Source organism: Mixophyes fleayi, chromosome 7 (assembly GCF_038048845.1).
Source record: "Mixophyes fleayi isolate aMixFle1 chromosome 7, aMixFle1.hap1, whole genome shotgun sequence".
NCBI lineage: Eukaryota > Metazoa > Chordata > Amphibia > Anura > Limnodynastidae > Mixophyes > Mixophyes fleayi.
In genome coordinates, this window is record NC_134408.1 from 127,101,887 (window position 1) to 127,123,486 (window position 21,600).

At 39.2% G+C, this 21,600-nt stretch overlaps 1 protein-coding gene across 3 annotated transcripts in view; it reads left to right on the top strand.

The window, feature by feature from the left end:
• Nucleotides 1-21,600, top strand: part of LRP2 (LDL receptor related protein 2) — a 183,613-nt gene that overhangs the window by 126,359 nt on the left and 35,654 nt on the right. For all 3 annotated transcript variants that reach the window (XR_012678304.1, XR_012678305.1, XM_075180703.1), the window contains exons 48-59: nucleotides 1,692-1,823; nucleotides 2,288-2,489; nucleotides 4,541-4,836; nucleotides 5,708-6,224; nucleotides 7,412-7,564; nucleotides 9,079-9,249; nucleotides 12,138-12,361; nucleotides 13,694-13,871; nucleotides 14,942-15,138; nucleotides 16,424-16,669; nucleotides 18,204-18,332; nucleotides 19,329-19,448. Coding sequence is in view for 1 of the 3 variants with exons in the window: in XM_075180703.1 (XP_075036804.1) it covers nucleotides 1,692-1,823; nucleotides 2,288-2,489; nucleotides 4,541-4,836; nucleotides 5,708-6,224; nucleotides 7,412-7,564; nucleotides 9,079-9,249; nucleotides 12,138-12,361; nucleotides 13,694-13,871; nucleotides 14,942-15,138; nucleotides 16,424-16,669; nucleotides 18,204-18,332; nucleotides 19,329-19,448 (2,565 nt within the window). In the remaining 2 variants the exon portion in view is untranslated. The remainder of the gene's footprint in view (nucleotides 1-1,691; nucleotides 1,824-2,287; nucleotides 2,490-4,540; nucleotides 4,837-5,707; nucleotides 6,225-7,411; nucleotides 7,565-9,078; nucleotides 9,250-12,137; nucleotides 12,362-13,693; nucleotides 13,872-14,941; nucleotides 15,139-16,423; nucleotides 16,670-18,203; nucleotides 18,333-19,328; nucleotides 19,449-21,600) is intronic.

The following is a 21,600-nucleotide window of genomic DNA, read 5'->3' on the forward strand; positions in this document are numbered from 1 at the left end:
TTTTCGCTACCCATGCCATTTGTAAATTCACACTATTTAAGCTAATTGAATCTATTTTTTCATAACTCTATCAGTATTATTCATAACCAGTCTCCCTTGACAAAGCCACACGCATTTTATCTATCTTTAATTTTGGTGATTACTGGATGCGGACAGACCAGAGGTGCCCTTGGGGCATCCACAATGTATATTCAGCCCTGATCAGAAGTGATTAGGATTCTTTACATATCCTTAAGGAATTATAACCTGATACACGATGCTTGTTTATTATATTTTGTATATAGAGATAACTGGTTAACGGAAGATAATTGGTTGCGCAAGGTAATTTGTTTATGTAACATGTTGGCATAAGTTCTGAACGGAGACCTTATTTTTCTTGCATTCATTAACATAAGTGAATGAATTTATCATTTTAGAAATAAAGTACACTATTTTAATGTAGACCTGGTGGGGGACTGTATTATATACCAGACAATTGTGTCTGTATTCTTATCATAAATACCTCTACCTGGTTCTAATTTGTATTGTGAGACCTCGCTAACTGCTTGTGGAGCCACATCTACTTTTTTTCATAGATAGACCCATTCGTAGTAAATATTTGCATGGTGTATGTTGGTAGTCTTCAATGATCTGTAGAGGGGGAGCATAGGGGTGTGAATGATGGGCCTGCATTCTTAAGTTTACCTTTGGGGGTATATTTACTAAACTGCGAGTTTGAAAAAGTGGAGATATTACCTATAGCAACCAATCAGATTGTAGTTATCATTTATTTAGTACATTCTTCAAAATGACAGCTAGAATCTGATTGGTTGCTATAGGCAATATCTCCACTTTTTCAGTAAATTTACCCACTGGAGTCAAAACTGTTACTCTGATATGTCTGCAGTATGTTGTAGATTATATAAGGCAGCATGGTGGCTAAGTGGTTAGCACTTCTGCCTCACAGCACTGGGGTCATGAGTTCAATTCCCGACCATGGCCTTATGTGTGTGGAGTTTGTATGTTCTTCGTGGGTTTCCTCTGGGTGCTCCAGTTTCCTCTCACAACCCAAAAACATACTAGTAGGTTAATTGGCTGCTATCAAAATTGACCCTAGTCTGTCTGTGTCTCTGTGTGTGTTAGGGAATTTAGACCGTAAGCCCCAATGGAGCAGGGACTGATGTGAGTGAGTTCTCTGTACAGCGCTGCGGAATCAGTGGCACTATATAAATAAATGGTGATGATGATGATAGATTAGTATATAATGTGTATTTGGGCTTTGTGTTTGTTGTAGACTAACTTAGAATAAAATATATTACTTAGAAGTTTGCTGGTGATCCCTCCATACCTCAGTAAGACTATAATACACATATTTTTTTTCTAGCTATTGAGGTCTGTTTTAATGGAATTAGCCTATCTGTCTCACATTACCAGGATAGCCTTTGCTTGTACATATTGTACACTGAACAGAACAGTGATAGGTTTGTATAAGAATCGTATGTAATTCAGAGTAGAGCAGAATGCATTTATAACAATCAGAGTCTTCTTATCTCTGAAGAGCCAGTACGAGATAGCTGAGATGCTACCTCTGTTGTTTTACATTCTGCAGTGAACATTTGTGCCAGCGAATGCCTTTCTATTGAGATAAAATCAGGAAATCTCTTTCATGTCTTTTACTTTTAACCGTCGCCAATTGTATTCCTTTATTGCAGTGTCCCATGTGAGAACATGCTCCAGTGACCAATTCAGGTGTGATGATTCCCGTTGTATCCCGGCAACGTGGGTTTGTGACGGTGATAATGACTGCGGCGACATGAGTGATGAGGACCAACGACATAATTGTGGTAAAGATTCCACAGGAGAACACAATTGACTTATACTATTCTTGTTTAAACCTTAATTTGGTCCAGGCGCCTTCACACAGTAGAGCCATTTTGTATGATGAAGCAGTAATCAGCCTAAATTTCAGGTTCAGAACATGTAGAATTTACGCCATCCTTAATTTAAGTGGACCCATCCCCTACACACAGTGCAGGAAACCATTTTGTTTTATGAAGCAAGCTTCATATCTTAGGAGTGAGTCACATGACATAGTGATGTCACACATTCCTATTGAATTGATAGGCTGAATATTGTTTCAGCCCACAAAATGGCTGCCTTCACTGTGCATAGGTGTTGTGTCCACTTTAAAACAAATTACAGTTTGCAAACGGTATCTGAAGACATTGATACTTCATAATGCTTTCAGTACTATATATTTCTTGCGATTTTAATTGCGTTTTGGATTTATTTATTTTTTTCTTGTCAGCCAGCCACAGCTGCTCTCCAACAGAATTCACCTGTATAAACAACAGACCTCCGGACAGAAGGTGTATTCCACAGGCCTGGGTCTGCGATGGAGATTCGGACTGCTCTGATGCGTACGATGAGCACCAGAACTGTACAAGGCGGACTTGCTTACCCAATGAATTCAGTTGTAGTAATGGCCTCTGCATCCGAAATAGCTTTAGGTTTGTTATAAATTCAGACACTAATAAATGTGACGGAAGGCCATGACATGTCTTCAATATTAATGCAGATGGTCAGTGTGTGAATGAACAGTATGTATTAAACATAAGCTAAGGTGGATCTATCATATCCATATAACAGCATATCGGCTAACATTGCCCATAGGTAAGAACAGCCAATCAGACATTGGCTTTCATCTGTCTAGTGCAAATCAGACAATGGAAACAAATATCTGATTGGTTGCTGTGGTTATAGTGCAGATTTGCATCTTTGAGCATCGTTTGTAAATAACTTTCTCTCACTTTTTTTGACAGCTCAACTAAAGTGGACAATGCAACCTATTAGTTCATTACATACCAGTGATTTTACTGAGGGAAACTGTAAAGCACACAGTGAAGGCAGCCATTTTGAGAGCTGAATCAACATTTGAATGTAGCCTTCGATTTGCTAACTACTATTGACATCAAATCATTGACAGACTGCATATTAATGCATATTAATTTATAGCACAGAATGTCTTCCTTCCCAAAGTGCCTTAGTGATGACACTAGTTCCTAGTGACTGGTTTCGGCTGCTAGTTGATGGGGTAGACTGCAGCATTTAGCTTTCACAAGGCACACATTTGGCTTTATAATTCACCCCATGAGTTTCTGCTAGGAGACAAATAGCATCTATTCTTACTCCAAACACTGTGTCACTTACCGTTCCTATTTGATGCCAACTCCACCCATTTGTATACAACTAAGCTGTGGTTTAATTAAGGGAAACTCACTGGAAATATACCTCTGTATGTATGGGGAATATGTATCGCTTGCTTTGCCAAGATAAAAGGAGATGCCATCCATAGCTATAATTGGATGGGTCCACAATGTGGGTAAAAATAACAATGCATAGCTGTGTTTTACTCCACACACTTCAAAAACTATATATTGATTTAAAAATCAGTGATTTTCAGTGTATGGTCTTAGTATTAATTGTCGATAAATCCATTATTTGTATTTTTCATTTCACTGGATCATGTGATAAGGATTATGCAATAATTAGATTACATACAGCTACCAATTTGTGCACACTTGTCTATCTCTATGCATTACACAATACAAATCTGCATTTGCCATATATGTAAATTATGTCTAGGGCACTGTTTAGGGAGGAATACGGAAATTGTGGCATTTTCATTTATGTCCTTTTACTTATTTTTCTCTAGCTTTTGGTCTTTACCACCCTCCTCTGCTTACAAAATAATTAAGTTAGGAGTGTTGTATAGAGTAGCACGCACGAGCAATGTGAAATCCTAATTTGGTGTGTATGTAACCTGATACACAGGCCACGTGGGTGTTCATCTAATCTTCAAAAGGGCAGCATATTACTGTTAATCTCAGTCATAAATTAAAACAATACATTTAGTCAAAGAAAGAGACACCTATCTATAATAACATATCAGCAGGCATTTTAAACAGGGGACGGTATTACTGGTATGCACCCACAATACCTAGCGCACAGTATGGCTAATGAAAGGTTGTCATTGAAATAGTATGAATTATTATTATAATAATTATTACCATTTATTTATATATAGCGCCTCTAATTCTGCAGCGCTGTACAGAGAACTCACTCACATCAGTCCCTGCCCCATTGGGGCTTCCTGTCTAAATTCCCTAATACACACACACACACACACACACACACACACAGATAGAGAGACTAGGGTCAATTTGTTAGCAGCCAATTAACCTACCAGTATGTTTTTTGGAGTGTGGGAGGAAACTGGAGCACCCGGAGGAAACCCATGCAAACACGGGGAGAACATACAAACTCCACACAGATAAGGCCATGATCGGGAATTAAACTCATAACCCCAGTGCTGAGAGGCAGCAGTGCTAACCACTAAGCCACCGTGCTGCCCAATGACACAAATGAATGACACAAATGGACTGTTAATTTTCTTTGAAATGGCGATGTAGTTACTTTCTCTCATAAGAGTGATGTATAACCTTCCGTGAAAGGATATAAAACATGTTTTTTATAATACTTCTATCCCATGACTTCCCAGGTGCGACAGACGCAATGACTGCGGAGACAGCAGCGATGAAAGAGAATGCAGCTATCCAACTTGTACGCAGGACCAGTACACATGTCAGAACGGCCGCTGTATTACTAAGGCCTACGTCTGTGATGGAGACAATGACTGCGGAGACGAGTCCGATGAACTGCAGCATATGTGCAGCACTCCGGAGGCGACCTGTGCGCCCCACTTCTTTAAATGTGACAATGGCCACTGTATTGAAGCTACTAAAGTCTGCAACCGGGTAGACGAATGTTCCGATAACAGCGACGAGAAAGGATGTGGTGAGTGGAATGTTTCATATACTAAACAATATATAGTATCACATAGTACAAATACCGTCACCCTTTCTTTCCTGAATTAGAAAAAAAAATGTATACCTTGAAAATATAAATGTATTAATTATTATTGTTAAGAATAAGAACATGTTTTTTTAAAGTCTTTATATAATGTACTAATGCTGAAATAACACAATTGGGCACTTAAATAAAGCATTAATATTAATTAGTTGCCTAACATAAGTATGCGCTAGCTGCTACTTGCCTAGGCGTAACCATTCTGCAGTTACCATGTATGTGTCTACTGTATCATTTCTCTTCTTAGATTTAGTCTTGGCACCCAGCGCCGCGCAATTGGCTGATTGACTGCCAGAATGAAGCTTTATTGAGCTTTAGTGACACATTTATAAGTGCATCAAAATAAAAAATTAAATGACCCAGAAGATAATGTGTGATGCCCCTATTAATGCATCCTCTCCACCACTTAAAGCTCACTAAAATATCCTGTTCTACAAAATGCGACCCTGCATTTTGCGAGTGAGCGTAAAATGAATCTTGCAAGGTTAACGAGCCTGAAGTTTTTATCAATACCTGCAGTTCACCCACTTCCTCCCGTAATAACAAGCCAAAGTTTGCAGATGGCCTGAAATCCACATCACGGTATGCCGCCAGGTATTTGTACTGCAGGTCTGTGTTGTCTAACTTGCACTAGATAAATAAAACCTAATTGCTGATTGGTTGCTGCGGTTTTTACCGTCATTTTGCCCAACTGAGCAATGTTAGTAAATAACCCAGAGGATATGGGTAACAAAGGGAATACTGTGTGTTTGCTAATCAAGGCATCACGTTTACATTTGTCTTTTTTCTCTTCAAACAGGCATTAATGAGTGCAATGATCCTTCAATCAGCGGCTGTGATCACAACTGCACAGACACACAAACAAGCTTCTTCTGTTCCTGTCGAGCGGGGTACAGACTCATGTCTGATAAAAGGACATGTGACGATGTAGACGAGTGCACTGATTCCCCTTCCCTGTGCAGTCAGCTCTGTGAAAACACTGCGGGCTCCTATATCTGCAAGTGTGCTTCTGGCTATATTCGTGAACCAGATGGGAGGAGCTGCCGTCAAAATAGCAACATTGCCCCATACCTTATATTTAGTAACCGGTATTATCTGAGGAACCTCACGCTGGATGGACAGTCTTACTCTCTTATTTTACAAGGTCTGAGCAATGTGGTGGCTCTGGATTTTGATCGGGTAGAACAGAGACTGTATTGGATCGATGTCGGAAGAAGAGTTATTGAGAGAATGTTCCTAAACGGAACCAACAAAGAAACCGTTATTAACAATGATGTTCCAAGTGGGGAAGGTTTAGCAGTTGATTGGGTTGGGAGGTAAGAAAGTGCTATTACTCTTCACATGCATGATGAAATCTAGGAGCCTAACAACACAGTAGTCTGAAATAACATGACAGCAATGTATTCTCCATTTTAATACACTAATTGCTGATTAAGGGGTCTATTTAGCAAGCTGTTATGAGCCAAAAATCCGAGAAACCATCAAGGTGTTAAAGCAGGAGAAATCAGAGATATAACCTATTTTACGTTGGTCCCTGTAGTGCCCCATAGACGGCAAATATTACACGCCACTTATACATATCCCCCATTTAACAACAAGATTATTTGTGAATCATCCTTATTATTTTTATGGTGTCACACTGGACCCATGTTTCTGCACAAATGCAGCATTTACTGTGTTTTACAGACATATAAGGCCTGATTCATTAAGGAGAGCAAAGTTTAAAAAAGGAGTAACTTTGCACCTGGGCAAAACCATGTTGCATTGGAGGGGAAAGTAGAATTAAAATGTGGGGACAGATTTATAGTTGGGATAGGGATGTCCTAGATCAACTTTAAATTTCAGTGTAAAAATGATGCTATCAAGTATTTGTGTGTTACATGAAAAAACAGCCAGTATGTAACTTATGGAGTAATATGGTAGAGTATTAGCGCTCAAAATTGTCTTATAATGAATTAATTAGTTGCAATATGATCATAATCATATTGCAACTAATTAATTAATTATAAGACAATTTTGAGCGCTAATACTCTACCATATTACTCCAGAATCTCAAAGGGACAGGATATTCCCTTTAGTAACAGCTGCTCTTGTCTTAGATAGAGTTGAGCGCTACCTGCATCTATTTTATTAGTATGTAACTTATGTGCAAAATAATAAACTAATGTGCACCCCTTGCATTGTAACATGGTTTGTCCCAGAGAACATTTACTCCTTTTTTTACCCTATTTTTCTTAATGACTCAGGCCCATAGTTTTGAATTGATCCTCCGAATCCATATTACATTATCGCTCATACATTTCACAAATGCTATGTTCAGCTATTGTTGGGTGAATCAGAGATTTCTCCTACCTTAACCATCTAACGCTGGACACTGCTGCCCCGTAGATTTCTATGGGGACTTCTATGGCCATTTTATAGGACACATTGTTCTCTTTGAAGATGAAGGTATTCTTATTTTTATTTTGTGTCGTAACAATACATTTTTCCCATTGAATTCTAGAAAACTATACTGGGTGGACTCCTACAAGGACTGCATGTTTGTTGCCGAGCTGGACGGGAGATTCAGAAAGAGGCTGGTTGACCGCTGTGCGAATGTTAATAACACGTTCTGCTTTCAACATCCTCGCGCTATCGTGGTCCATCCAAAGACAGGGTATGACATTTCAGACCTAGAATTGCCTATTATTTCTTGAAATGAAAATGACATACTTCTTCTTGTGTTCCACTTTACTGTAACCTGGTATCTGATATTTCCTGATAGATAACAAGTTAGAGTCATGAAACTAGATCTTTCTTTTATTATTATCTACTTAACATTTTCCTCAGCTTAACAAACAGGTGCCTTTCAGGAAATACAGTCATTGCTGCTACAATGATTGGATTTCTCTTATATAATCATTTCTGGGGATTCTTTATTGCATTGGATTTTAAATGAGTTGGAGAGACGCCAAAAAAAGAGGCACATTAATCAAATGTAATATTCTACTGGCTTGTCTTGTGTTATACTTTTCTTTTTTGGTTTGAAAGTCATGCTGACCACGTAAATTGACTAAAGTAAAATGAAGACATAGGACCACCTTACAGAGTGCACTGGAGTTGCAATGCAGAGTCCTTGGGTTTACACCAGTGCACCTAGGTGGCCCGGCAAAGCCACTCTTGGAAGACGCCACAGGAAACTATGGAAATGTTTAGCAAGGCCCTAGCAATCTTCTGGTTTTCCACAAACACTGCCATATTACTTCACAAACCCATGCACTTTGGCAGAAGTCTAAGCAACACCAAAGGGTATTTCATGCTGTTGACCAGCCGCCTTGCACTTCCACCGCCATAGAAATATATATTCTAACATGCAGGGGCTTATTTAATAAAACGTGTCATGTACATAATTGTGCAACCAATTAGATTCTAATGTTTGTTTTGTACTTCAGTCTATAAAATGAACTCAAATGTCCGATTGGATGCACTGTGTTAATGTATGAAGAACATTATATAACATTAATGTATGATAAATTTATGAAAGAAGATAAAATAAGTGGTGCTATTGCCAGTATAGGAAAGGTTTTGAACACTATGGAGCTGATGCAGAGTTGGTCGGAAAATAAGAGTAAAAAAAAGCACAGAAAAATAGTGCATTTCTGGCCGTCTGCAGACCCGAAATATGCTCACCTCCGCATCCGCTCCATATGCGCCTGGTATATGACAACTCATCAACCATGAATATTTTCACCTGCCCTCTAGCAGGTGCATAAGATACACCTCCGAAGAGGTGTACATGCGTGTTTCGTCACGTCTGAATTAGCCCCTATGTTTTAAACAGCACAGAGTAAGTCGTAAATGGTTGTGACACATCTTAAATTATTGGTGGTGAGATTATGTTTTCTGTAGTTTTCCTATATCTTGGATGCTTACAGGAAGTGTTCTATTACCAATTTATCTATGCTGCTCTGTGTTGGTAATACATATTGGATATGCTTATGAGAAGATATGCAGGATTTTAGAGGGGGATTAGGTAAGAGGAATGGTTTTTGATGGGCAGTAATTGTAAGGTATGATAAAGTTACAATTAAAATGTGATTCCGAACAGCTTTCAAGTTAGCTGGAAAGTATTAATATGTTGAATATTAAATAATAAAAGTGCTGAACCTGGATCTTATTTTGTTTCTACAGGCACATTTACTGGACGGACTGGGGGGACATGCCATACATTGGTAGAGTTGGCATGGATGGCAAGAACAAAACAGTTATCATCTCCACTAAGATAGAGTGGCCTAATGGACTGACAATAGATTACAGCAGTGACAAGCTCTACTGGGCCGATGCCCACTTGAACTACATTGAGTACGTACCTAGAGAAGAATAAAGCGACTCGGTAACTGTTCATACAGCGTATGCATGCCATCACTAACACTGACAGGGAGCAGTCTCCATATGTCACTGTCAGAGAGATAATGATGACAGTTCTTGATGTAAAGAACTTCTCTACCTTCCCCAGGGTATCAATAACACTAAATTATTCCCCAGGGTATCAATAACTCTAAGTTACTCCCCAGGCTATCAATAACTCTAAGTTACTCCCCAGGGTATCAATAACACTAAGTTACTCCCCAGGCTATCAATAACTCTAAGTTACTCCCCAGGCTATCAATAACACTAAGTTACTCCCCAGGCTATCAATTACTCTAAGTTACCCCCCAGGGTATCAATAACTCTAAGTTACTCTCCAGGGTATCAATTACTCAGCAGCATGTAGTTGCTTCACCTGCAATCAGCATAATTATTCCATGATCGTACCATATAATGATACCCGGAGGCTCTTTGGTATATCATTTGTTGGAAGAGATTGCTAAGTTACAATTTCTCCTTTTTTTTAACCAATCCCTCCTCCACCCCCCGATAACTCACTTTACTAGGAAATATTAATCAATGTTGTGTAGTGATGACTTTTGTCTGGCTTCTCATGGAAACCCTGTTACACCATGTTTATATAATGTGGCTGTCGTGTTTTGCTGTCAAAGTCTCATTTAAATATTAATTTATAAATCTCAGAGGATAACAATATATAGTGAGAATTACATCTTATTACAGAAAAATAGCAATTGCATTGTAGCAGTTGGTCTAAAACGTACAAACGTTTTGTTTTTGCTGCAAATGTGCTTCCTGCCTTTGTGACAGGTCTAATGACTTAATTAACATTTGAGTTTTACAGTGCACACCATGCCTTGCATTATAACTACCTATAATTAATTTGGCATAATTACACCAGTCTTCCCCCCGAGCATTCTGGAAATGGGAGCAACAGGTGACCTTATGATGAAAATACATAGTTTGAAGGATACATCGGTTAGGATCCATTGAATTGTGTCATTAAATTCCTTCTGTACTGTACCTACTGTAGACATCAGCAGTCTTCAAATGTTCTCATGACTTCTTCAGACTTCATTTAAATGTTTGTGGAACAATAAGAAAATATATGGTTTTTGTTTGCATATGAACTAACATAATACTAGAATGCATGAGGATATTGCTTAGCAACAACAGACAAGAAATGTAGGGAAAGACATAAGCAGATCATTGCTGTCCAGCAACCCCTTCTAGTTGTGATGTATCTATGACACTTCCATGGGTGCAACACCTTAGTTCACAGATCAGAGAATAGTTTTGGGACCACTGACTTTTTACCATATATAAAGCTTCTACTGTATTAGCCATTCATGTGGTTCGGTATACTGTACCTTTGTACAAAAAAACACCATCAGTGTTACTGATTTATTGGGAATGCCTAATAATGAACTTGCTAGCTGGCCTGTGATGAGACCCAGGCAAACCCATGTCGGAGCACCCAATTTATAGTCCCACATGCACTTAGCTGTTTCCCTAACAGCATCTTTCTCTTTCATCCAGTCTGGGGGACACTGCTTACCATGGGGTTGTGGAGGGGAGCACGGGAGTTGGCACCTAACAACTAATCATATAAAGAATATTACAATTATAATTTATTTTTAAGGTGCCACAAAACATCTGCAGTGCTGTACATAGGCGGTTAGAACATGCAACAAAATTACATAAATGCAAACAGATGAGAACAATGGTATATATAAGCGTTAGGACTTCCCAGTAACCATCATAAGCTTTTAGAACAAGGCAGAAAAGGTTCTTACCTATAGCAACCACCTTCCCATAGAGTTGGTTGCACTCACAGGTACTTAGATGTCCCCAGGATTTGAAATCAGAGTTGTAAAAGCTGGAGGTAGAGGTAGAAGGCTAAGAGAGGCAACTCTAAGGGAGAGTGCACAGAGACACCAGGCCAGACAACAGTTCATGGGTGATAAGCAAGTGAGAAGAGTCACAAAACAGGCCAGTAGGTCGGGAATGGTAGCAGGTGACAGTAGTCCAGAAAGTCAAGCAGAGAGATCAGGGGCAGACAGTAAACAAGCAAAGTCCAAGAAACAAGCCAAAGCGTAAAAGCAGGTAAGCAGCCATTCTCAATACAAAGAGCAGGCTCAGCAATTGCAGGGTAAGGACGCTGTAACCAGCCGGGAGGCTAAGCCTTCCCTGCCTTTTAAACTTAGGAGAGACAATCAAAAGAGGAGGAGGAAGGCGCATCCCCATGCCAGCATAGGAGACTGGGTGACAGCATGCAAAGGCGTCCCGGTTACCCAGGCAAGAGCTGGGGCGCGAAGGAAAGGAAGTGACGTCCCGGCTGCCTGAGAAACAGCTGGGACATGATGGCCTCAGATAATGCTGGAGCCGCGGCGGCTTGCACGGTAGCTCGTAGCAGTAAGCAGAATAATAAATGCATTTATGCAATTAACAAAACAAATTACATGGCATACAAAAACAATTCAGCAGGACAGAGAGTGGGCAGACATGAGACATAGGGTACAGACATGATACGTAGAGTAGAGGGACCTGCCCATAAGAGCTTCTAAAGGAAAAAACAAGTTGAATCGACAAGTCCTATTGCCTGTAACAAGCCTAGTACAGGGCATTTGTCATAATGTAATATTATGTAATAGCATTTAGGCCCTAATGTCTGAAGTTTCATCTGCTGAAATCTGCTTAAGTTTATTTAAATTGAAAGCCCCAGTGGTTTCATCTGGATTCCCTTTCTCTTAATCTGGTGTATTTTACACCTGCTTTGTGCAGCCAAGAGCCTGAACAAGCAGATCTCTGTATGTCTAGACATTTGCCTCAGTCGTGTTTCTATTTCTCCGTCCCCTGTATAGATACTCCGACATGAACGGCCAACACCGGCATACCGTATACGATGGGAATCTACCGCATCCTTTTGCCATCACTGTATTTGAAGATACTTTATATTGGACCGACTGGAACACTAGAACGGTGGAGAAGGGGAATAAATACAATGGGTCTGGAAGGACTATGTTGGCCAATACCACCCACAGACCCTTTGATATACACGTCTACCATCCGTACAGACAGCCCATTTGTAAGTACTGTTACTGTAGAGAATTAGGGGTAACCACACCAGTGATTTCCATAGCTTAGCTTTTATTATTCATTTTACATTTTCTGCTCATGTGTAGTGTTTAGAATTTACAAGTAGTTCAGAAATTAGATATAATCTATCTCTCATAATTATAATTCAGCTTTGAAAAGGAGCAGCGACTATAGATAGCTGTTAGTCAATTAACAGGGCATAATTAAAACTGCAAGGCTCATTTATTCTGCTTAGATGCAAATGAGATGGAAAAGGTCAACCACATAATTTGTAGAACCCACTCAGTTTGCAAGTGATACAATGTATTTGACCATGGGAATGATGTAGATTGTTAATCATTAATTAATTATATTTAATTTTTTCAGTGCAGAGTTTAGGAAGATTTAGGTCATTTAAAAACAGTTTCCGAAAGTTTGCAGAGGTAACATTGGAGGCCGGAACTGCACAAATGCATTCCTGTTGTACTTTTAATGGGATGCCTTTCCCACCTTCTAAGTTCACTACCTATGGGAAAGTAGATTTCACCTACAATGTAATAAAAACATTTAAATGTATGATAGGGAAACTTATAATAAATGACCGTTCTCTCTCATGGATACTTGAAAAATAAGGCTGGCGTTAGCAGTATTTTAAAAAGCAAAAAAAAAAACCAACCCAAACAGTATATTTAGGGGGGTATTAATACAGTAATCCTGCGCGGGAAAACCGTTAATTAACGGTAATATTCTTTGAGTGCGGGATTTGCGGCGATCCCGCCGTTAATTGAATACCCCTCTTATTATTGTTGCCGTTAACGCTCTCAAACGAGCGCTCTAAAAATATTAGCGTCAGGGAGCTGCGAGATGAAATTCAGCGAGTAAACTACCGTATTAACAGTATTTATGCGCATGTACCCTATAAACTGTAATATCTTTCGAGCGCTCGTTTTTTTTTGTTTTAGCGCGTTAAAAGCAACAATTGAATACCCCTCTTAAAGTGATATGGGACAGTCCTGATTTGAGGGCTTTGTTCTGCCTTTCAGATCGGGACAGCTTTGTCCCGTGGGTGGGGAATTTGGGAGGTATGTCTCATTCACTGCCGTTCTGCATGTCAGAGCATCAGAGAACTAGTGCCACACACATTGGTGCACACGGTAATGAAGGGTGTTTGGCGTGGAGGAGAATATAAGGTAGCGTAGCACTTCAGAAGCTCTAAGCACGCCCCCAGGGGTCTCGCCATTGAAATGTAATTACACACCCTGTCCTGACTGAACAAGCGGCAAGGTTGGGAGGTATGTTGTATGCTTGGGATTAATTAAAATACTGCACTTGTCCATTATAGTGAATAATCCTTGTGGCAGAAACAATGGCGGCTGTTCTCACCTGTGTCTCATTAAGGAAGGAGGCCAAGGATACAGTTGTGAATGTCCAGACAATTTCGTGGCCATGCATTTTGGAAACATAGTTCGTTGTCTCCCATCTTGCTCTAGCACCCAGTTTCTATGTGCTGACAGCGAGAGGTAAGCTTGTATTATTAGTATAGTACCCGTCACTGTATGTGCTCTGAACAGCTGAGATGTTTCATCGGGGAATTGAGGTGTTGCCTCAGGTTGTTGCGGACATAATTTGACTGTAGCTATGTTGTGTTGTATGCTCACTTTAAAATTGTTCACACAGGTGAAGGGTGCATAGAAGAATTGCAGGAGTCCATACACATAATACTAATTGGATGCAATGTCATTAAATTGCATGTTATTTTCCAAAAGCGTGTTGCGGCCCCATTAAACTATTTCTATGTCACTTTATATAATGGCATAAATATAGCATAATGTAATGAATATATCTTGTGTTGCAGCCTTTTTTATGTACTTTATGTCACATGCATGAGTCACTGATACGCAGAAGCCCAAATTAGCACAAAGGTCACAAACTTATGAACGTCATTTACTATAAAAATATTGCTGCGTCTTCTCCGTCTGAGTTTTCCATGTATTTATCTAGAAGAAAGTATTTCATGTGTGTGATTTTAGATGACTGACCTCTAAACCCCACAATATAGTGCATTGCTAATGCCAAAGCTACTGACTCATCCGCGATTACACGTATTTTCACCCAGTAATGCGTAAGACGTACCAGTTATGCTGTATTAACCTGGTGACTGGCCTGTAGCATCACAGTGATATATGAACAGCGTTGCTGTGATATTATAATATGGAGAAGAATGTTCATATTGTAGTTGTGAGTGTCTGCTTTACAGCATTTGCTTAATTTACTCATGAATCAGACAGATCACTATCACACAATGAAAACAATGGTTGTAACCTGTAATTTTGCCACAGTTTGTGAAATATGATATAGTGTGATATGTTGCCCACCACTGATATATACAGAGGAGCCCTACAAAGCATATTGACTTTATTGAATATTTAAGTCCTACAAACTGTTCCTATGTATTTCTGTTTGTTTTTGTATTTCTCTGTATTATTCTATTAGTCACACTATAATGTGTATAGTTTAAGGGCTTCCTATTTTAACATTACTTGGTTCACCTCCTCCAGTTATAAACAAGTATTTAATATTCACATTACAGGTGTATCCCTATATGGTGGAAGTGTGATGGACAGCGAGATTGCCGGGACGGCTCAGATGAGCCACCTACCTGTCCTCACCGGTACTGCCGTGTAGGACAATTCCAGTGCAGTGATGGTAACTGTACAAGTTCTCACTTCTTGTGTAACACTATCCCAGACTGTCCAGATAACTCTGACGAGGATCCAATACTTTGTGGTAAGCACAGGCACAAGATTTGTCCAGCGTCTATATCTCCTCCTTGGAGGGTAGCAGCGCTGTCATTGCTATTTGTAGATTTTTGTAAAATATTTCAGCCTCAGTCACTCATGTAGAAATGAGTGTATGCGCTCTTCCCTGCTCACAATAATCATCAACATGGTTTGGTTATATGGCGCTACAGGGTCTGCAGCGTCGTACAATCAACAGCGTATAAACGGTACAAAATACAAATAAATAAGTAATGGTCAAGAAAAACAATAGCATCAATAAAACGCAATACAAGAAGAGACGATAGAGAAAGCAACTATGTTAGGAGATACAAGTAAAAAAAAGGAAACATTACACAGAGGACGAGAAGATTTGAGGTAGAGAGGGCCAAGCTTGTGCAAGCTAACAGTCAGGATGGGCAGGGGGCAAAAGGAGGCGGTAGGGGAAACATGAAGATATTGACTCTTAGGGGGGAATTCAATTAGCCGCAAAGTGTCTCCAGAACATCTGTGACAGACTTCGCGGCTGAGATTTTGGTAGACATTTCCGCTCATAGAGGCGCGAGAAAAAATGAGCGTAGATTTCTACCATAATTGCGTCAATGTGTGTGGTGCGATGTCCACGCATCATATTGTCGGCAATTAAATTCCCAAATTAGAGGGGAATTTGAGCAATTTGCTGACGTTCATCATTGGTAGCACAGTGGCTCAGTGGTTAGCACTTCTGCCTCACAACACTGGGGTCATGAGTTCAATTCCCGACCATAGCCTTATCTGTGAGGAGTTTATATGTTCTCCCCGGGTTTGCGTGGGTTTCCTCCAGGTGCTCTGGTTTCCTTCCACACTCCAAAAACATACTGGTAGGTTAATTGGCTGCTAACAAATTGACCCTAGTCTGTGTGTCTGTCTGTTCGTGTGTTAGGGAATTTAGACTGTAAGCTCCAAAGAGGCAGGGACTGATGTGAGTGAGTTCTCTGTACAGCGCTGCAGAACAAGTGGCGCTATATAAATAAATGATGATGATTGCAATGTCCAGCTGTGCACATTACTGCATGGTGAGGAATCTCCGCTCACATCCCTGAGCACCCTATATGGAGAAAAATAAGTCGAAATTGCCTGGGAGTGTTCCAGAGGCAAATCTCTCTGAACTGAATCTGCTCCTCAGTCGGGAAACACTCGTTATTAGCGTGTACTGTTATGTATGCTTTCTACTGTCACCTTTTGTTTCCTGTCTCCTCTTTGTTCAGAATGTAGAACATGAATGTTTATAATGGATAATTCTATGTTGTTTGCAGCCAATCACCAGTGTGACGACCATCAGTGGCAGTGTGCTAACAAGCACTGTATTCCCGAGGCGTGGCAGTGTGACACGGAGGATGACTGCGGTGACAACTCGGATGAAGACAGCACACACTGTACAGCTAGGACCTGTAATCCCGGAGAATTCAAATGCAACAACAACCGCTGCATCCCGCAGAGCTGGAAATGCGACGTAGACAATGACTGTGGGGATCACTCTGATGAGCCCATTCCGGAATGCAGTAAGAAATATCACAAAGCTATATATATATATATATATATATATATATATATATATATAATGACAACTAAATCTGAGTTTCATTTAATTAACTAAATCAGTGTCCTAGGGTCAGCCAGACCTTTAGTTTAGGTGAATTTGGATCCAGCTCACTTCTATAAACACTGTCAGGTACCAAGACATCAATGTAAGCAGATCTTTCGTTAACTCTAATTTTAATTTTATTGCCAATGTCTCTAGAATACATGGTTTGGTTCAATCTTCTAACAGTATTGCTAAGAAAAATAACATGGATGGAAAATAACATAGACAACATTCAAAAGAAGTCTGCACTACAACCATTATTATTGATGGTAATAATACTGGAGGACTTGTGTCAGTAGCTGAAAGTAAATGTCCATCAAAATTAAAACGCTTTTCCACTATTTTGAGGATAATTATAGGGCCAGACTGGGGCTTCAGTGCATTAAATAAGCATGAAATTCACCATCAAGAAAGCAGAACTGAGCACTTCAGCTTAAATGAGTTTAATTATCACAGCGATAACCACACTGAGGGGGGTATAGACAGCCCCAGCCAACAACCAATTCATACAGCGTGCTTTCTCAAGGCACAAAGCCATCGCTCGCCCTCCTAAGTGTAGTTGTCGCTGTGATGATTGATCTCATTTAAGCTGTATGGTAAGTGCTGGGCAACGTTTAGTATATTGCTGAGGAACCCCGGTGGTTCTGAAACTGTAATAATAAAATCAAAGTTATAACTCGAATAATAAAACCACAACCTATATTTTCAAAGTTTAATGTGTATACAGGTTGGTCACAAACAAAATTGGTCACATTTCGGACTATATGGTGATTGTGTTTTGTCATGTGTATGTCCACTTGTGATAGGATCGGCATACTTTGTCACCCTGCTAAAAAAAATAAACCTTACTGGCACTAATATTGTTACAAGTCTATTGTGTTGTAGGAGTTCTAAGAGACCCTGTAATCTCTTATTACATACTACAAGCAAAAGGAAAAAGTAGGAGTGTAATAGTATTCTTAATTAGGTAGACTAGAGCATAAAATAACAAATTCAAAAATAATATTGTATAGTATATAAGGTATTGCAAAAACTCACCAAAAATTATACAAGTATAGCTGATATAAAATATATAGTTTGTGTATTTAGTCTTATAAATAATTTAAAGTAAAATCAATAGTAAAATAATTATTATTGTTTATTTATATAGTGCAAATCATATATTGACATGAATCAAAAATCAGTGAACACTTGTTAGAATATGTGTATTGGACCAATCGTACATTGTTTTTTGCAGTATCACGTCAAAGCTTGTTTCAGAAGACATGGTGAAAACACTTAAGTAATGAGTTAAGGGTTATTAAAAACAGTTTAATAGAATATTGTTAATATTATTTTCAAATGTGCTAAAAAGAACGTAAATAAGCATTAAAAAGTGGAGTACTTTTAAATCCCTTTTGTTTTTTTTGTACGGTTTTTGTGCATTTTCTATATCTATTATCTGTTTTCAGTGAGCCCCGCTTACCGCTGTGACAATCACACTGACTTTGACTGTAGGACAAACTACCGCTGCGTCCCACTCTGGGCTGTGTGCAATGGTTATGATGACTGCCGAGATAACTCTGATGAGCAGAACTGTGGTAAGTTACTTTTCTGTCTTATTTTTGCCTACATAAAGCATTTAGCCAATCGCATACTGGGTGTCAGCTGACTTATGTCATGTGACCTCACATGACTTTACTAAACATGCGCAGCTGAGGCAGTCATAGATGATGATGATGATGAGGGCTTATCCAATATATAAGAGTGAAGCCTATCAGTTCAGTAGGCTAGTTCCATGTGAACTAATAGGCACAATTCACATGTGGTTCACCCTACAAAATGATCATTTATGTTACATGATTGATGCACTTAAAAGTATTGTGAGCCCCAGGTAAGGGATGATTAATTCAGGAGATTGACATACCAGTTTGCAAACGTCTCTGATTTCTTCATAAACAATACTTTTTTTAACAATCACATAGTACCACTTTTCTTGTCCTGTAATCATCCTTCAAATATTAATATATGTTCTTTTTCAGTGTTATATGTTTAAATTCATAGGACGGCTGTATATACATACATAAGCACAATACAATGGCTTAGTGATAATATCCATATTTATGTGGGTGGTTTAGTTGCCTAAATTTACAAAAAGTGCATTGCACATTGTGCATAAAAGGACCTAGTCAGCCGTCCAAATATTGTCAACCCTAAATATTTATGTTATGAAAATTCATGTTCAAATTGTTATATAATAGACACACATAATGTATATATGAGTAACTATAACCTTTTTATAGTTCATGATCAAATATAAACTCAATTATGAAGCGTTCTCAGGCTGGTTGGGTAAGAGGAACTGGATTATTACTGAAATAAACATAATTATTTTGTCAGCGTGTAATCCATTGTTATTGGGTTATGCCTGATGAAGCGAGTTCAGTAGTTTCCTTCATAGAGAACTTTCCCAATATTTTCTTTCCATGGCTGTATTCCAATGATTATTAAACCATTTAGAGCTTAACCAAATACTTGTGTAATCATTACGGTCACTGGGCCAGCAAATCCTACCTGTGAATGATTGGAATTTGCAGAACAAAGAACATGTGATCCACGCGGGGATTTTCGCTGTGAAAATCATCGCTGTGTTCCTCTGCGTTGGAAATGTGATGGCGACAACGACTGCGGAGATGGATCTGATGAGCGCAATTGCAGTAAGATAATTCCTTTCACTGTTTTAAAATTTTCTTGGGTTAAAAAAAAATAAACAATAGTATTTACTACTCACAGTGGAGGCGGCCATTTTGAAAGTTATGCCGAAGTGAGAATGCAGCTTATGAATTGATTAGTGACCTCACTGAGGCATAAATTGTCTCTGAAGACGCAGGTTACTTGTGAATTGATAACCCGCATGATCAGAATTATTGTTTCAGGCTACAGAATGGCTCCCTCCACTGTACAGGTGGGCTTATGGTATAGAAACTGTGTATAGATAAGTCACATGACAGAAATATTGACATTAGCAATATATTAGTCATGTTTGCTTTCATTTATGTATTTCTCTTCCTCCTATACATATATATGTCCTCATTATAATTACATTTTACTTGGTTATACAGTTTCTACAGCATTTCTTTCAGGTGAAAATACAGTAAAATGTTTATATGATCCTACTCCTATTGTTTAATAAGTAATGAGTCTGAATGTTTTGAAAGTAACTCAAAGTTACAGTTTTCCAGTGGCTAAAAAAACTGCCTTAAAAACCAGGATGCAGCAGCTGGACATAGATCTATTTATTTTTGGTTTAGTTTGCGTTACTTGAACTAAGACTTGATCACTGACATATGATACACTACATTGCACAAAGTATGTTGATAACCCATCTAATTAGTGTGCTTAGTCATTTCAGCCTCACTCATTGCTACAAGTGCATAAAATCAAGCATACAGCAATGCATCTCCATAGTCAGACACTAGCAGTACATGGGTTATACTGAACAGCACAGTGACTTTCAATGTTGCTCTGCATAGGAAACCACCTTTCCAACAAGTCAGTCTAATTTTTGCCCTGCTAGAACTGCCTCGTTGAACTGTAAGCGCTGTTATTGTGAAGTGGGCGACAGTTCAGCCGCGAAGTGGTAGGCTACACAAGCTCGCAGAATGGGTTTGCTGAGTGCTGAAGCACGTAAAAATCTTCCGTCCTTGGTTGCAACACTCACTACCAAGTCTGAAACTGCCTTTGGAAGCAACGTCAGCACTGCTACATGGATTGGGTTTCCATGGCCGTACAGCCTCGGATCACCATGAGCAATGCCAAACATTGACTGGAGTAATGTAAAGCAGACCGCCATTAATCTCTGGAGCAATGGAAACGTTCTCTAGAGTGAGGAATCATACTTCACCATCTGGCAATCTGATGGACGATTCTGGGTTTGGTGGATGTCAGGAGCAAGCTTCCTATCCGGATGCGTACAGTCAACTATAAAATTTCATGGATGAGGAATAATGGTTCAGAGCTATTTTTCAATGTTAAGCCTGGGCCCCTTAGTTTCCCTGGTGGGAAATATTAATGATACAGCATACAGAAACTTTTTAGAGAATTGTGTGTTTCCAACCTTGTAGCAACAGTTTGGGGAAGGCCTTTTCTTGTTTCAGAATAATAATGGTTCTATGCGAGATCCATCACAAAATGGTTTCCCGAGTTTGGTGTAGAAGAACTTGACTGGTCTGCCCTGACCTCAACTCCATCAAACATCTTTGGGATGAATGCAATGCTGACTATGAGCCAGACCTTAATGCCCAACATCAGTGCTTGACCTCACTAATGCTCTTGTGGAATGGATGGGAATACCGGCAACCATGTTCCTAAATCTAGTGGAAACCTTCCCAGAAGAGTGGAGTATAGCAGCAAAGGGAAGACCAACTCCATATTGATGGCCAAGGTTTTGGAATGAAACATTCAACAAGCACATATGGAAGTGATAATAAGATGTCCTCATACTTTTGGCCATGTAGTGTATGTGATCAGCTTTACCATACACATATACATTCAAAATACATTCCAATTTGAATATTTATCAATCAGATCTTTGCCCAGAAAAGAACAAACACCACATACAGTAGATTTTGCATATTAAACTGCCACTTGCAATGGATATGGGATCTTAATGATCAATGCAGCTGATTTTCATCAGTGTTTTATTAGTTTCGAGTGTTAGATTGCACAAAGAAAAGTCCAAGTAATCACAGTTTATTTAAACTTCAGCCTCCATAATCAAGGTGATTGGGTGGCAGCCACGATTAAACTCCTACTAATGACTAATTTGCATTTTACATCAATTTGTCAAGGTAACACGGTTTTGTGCAA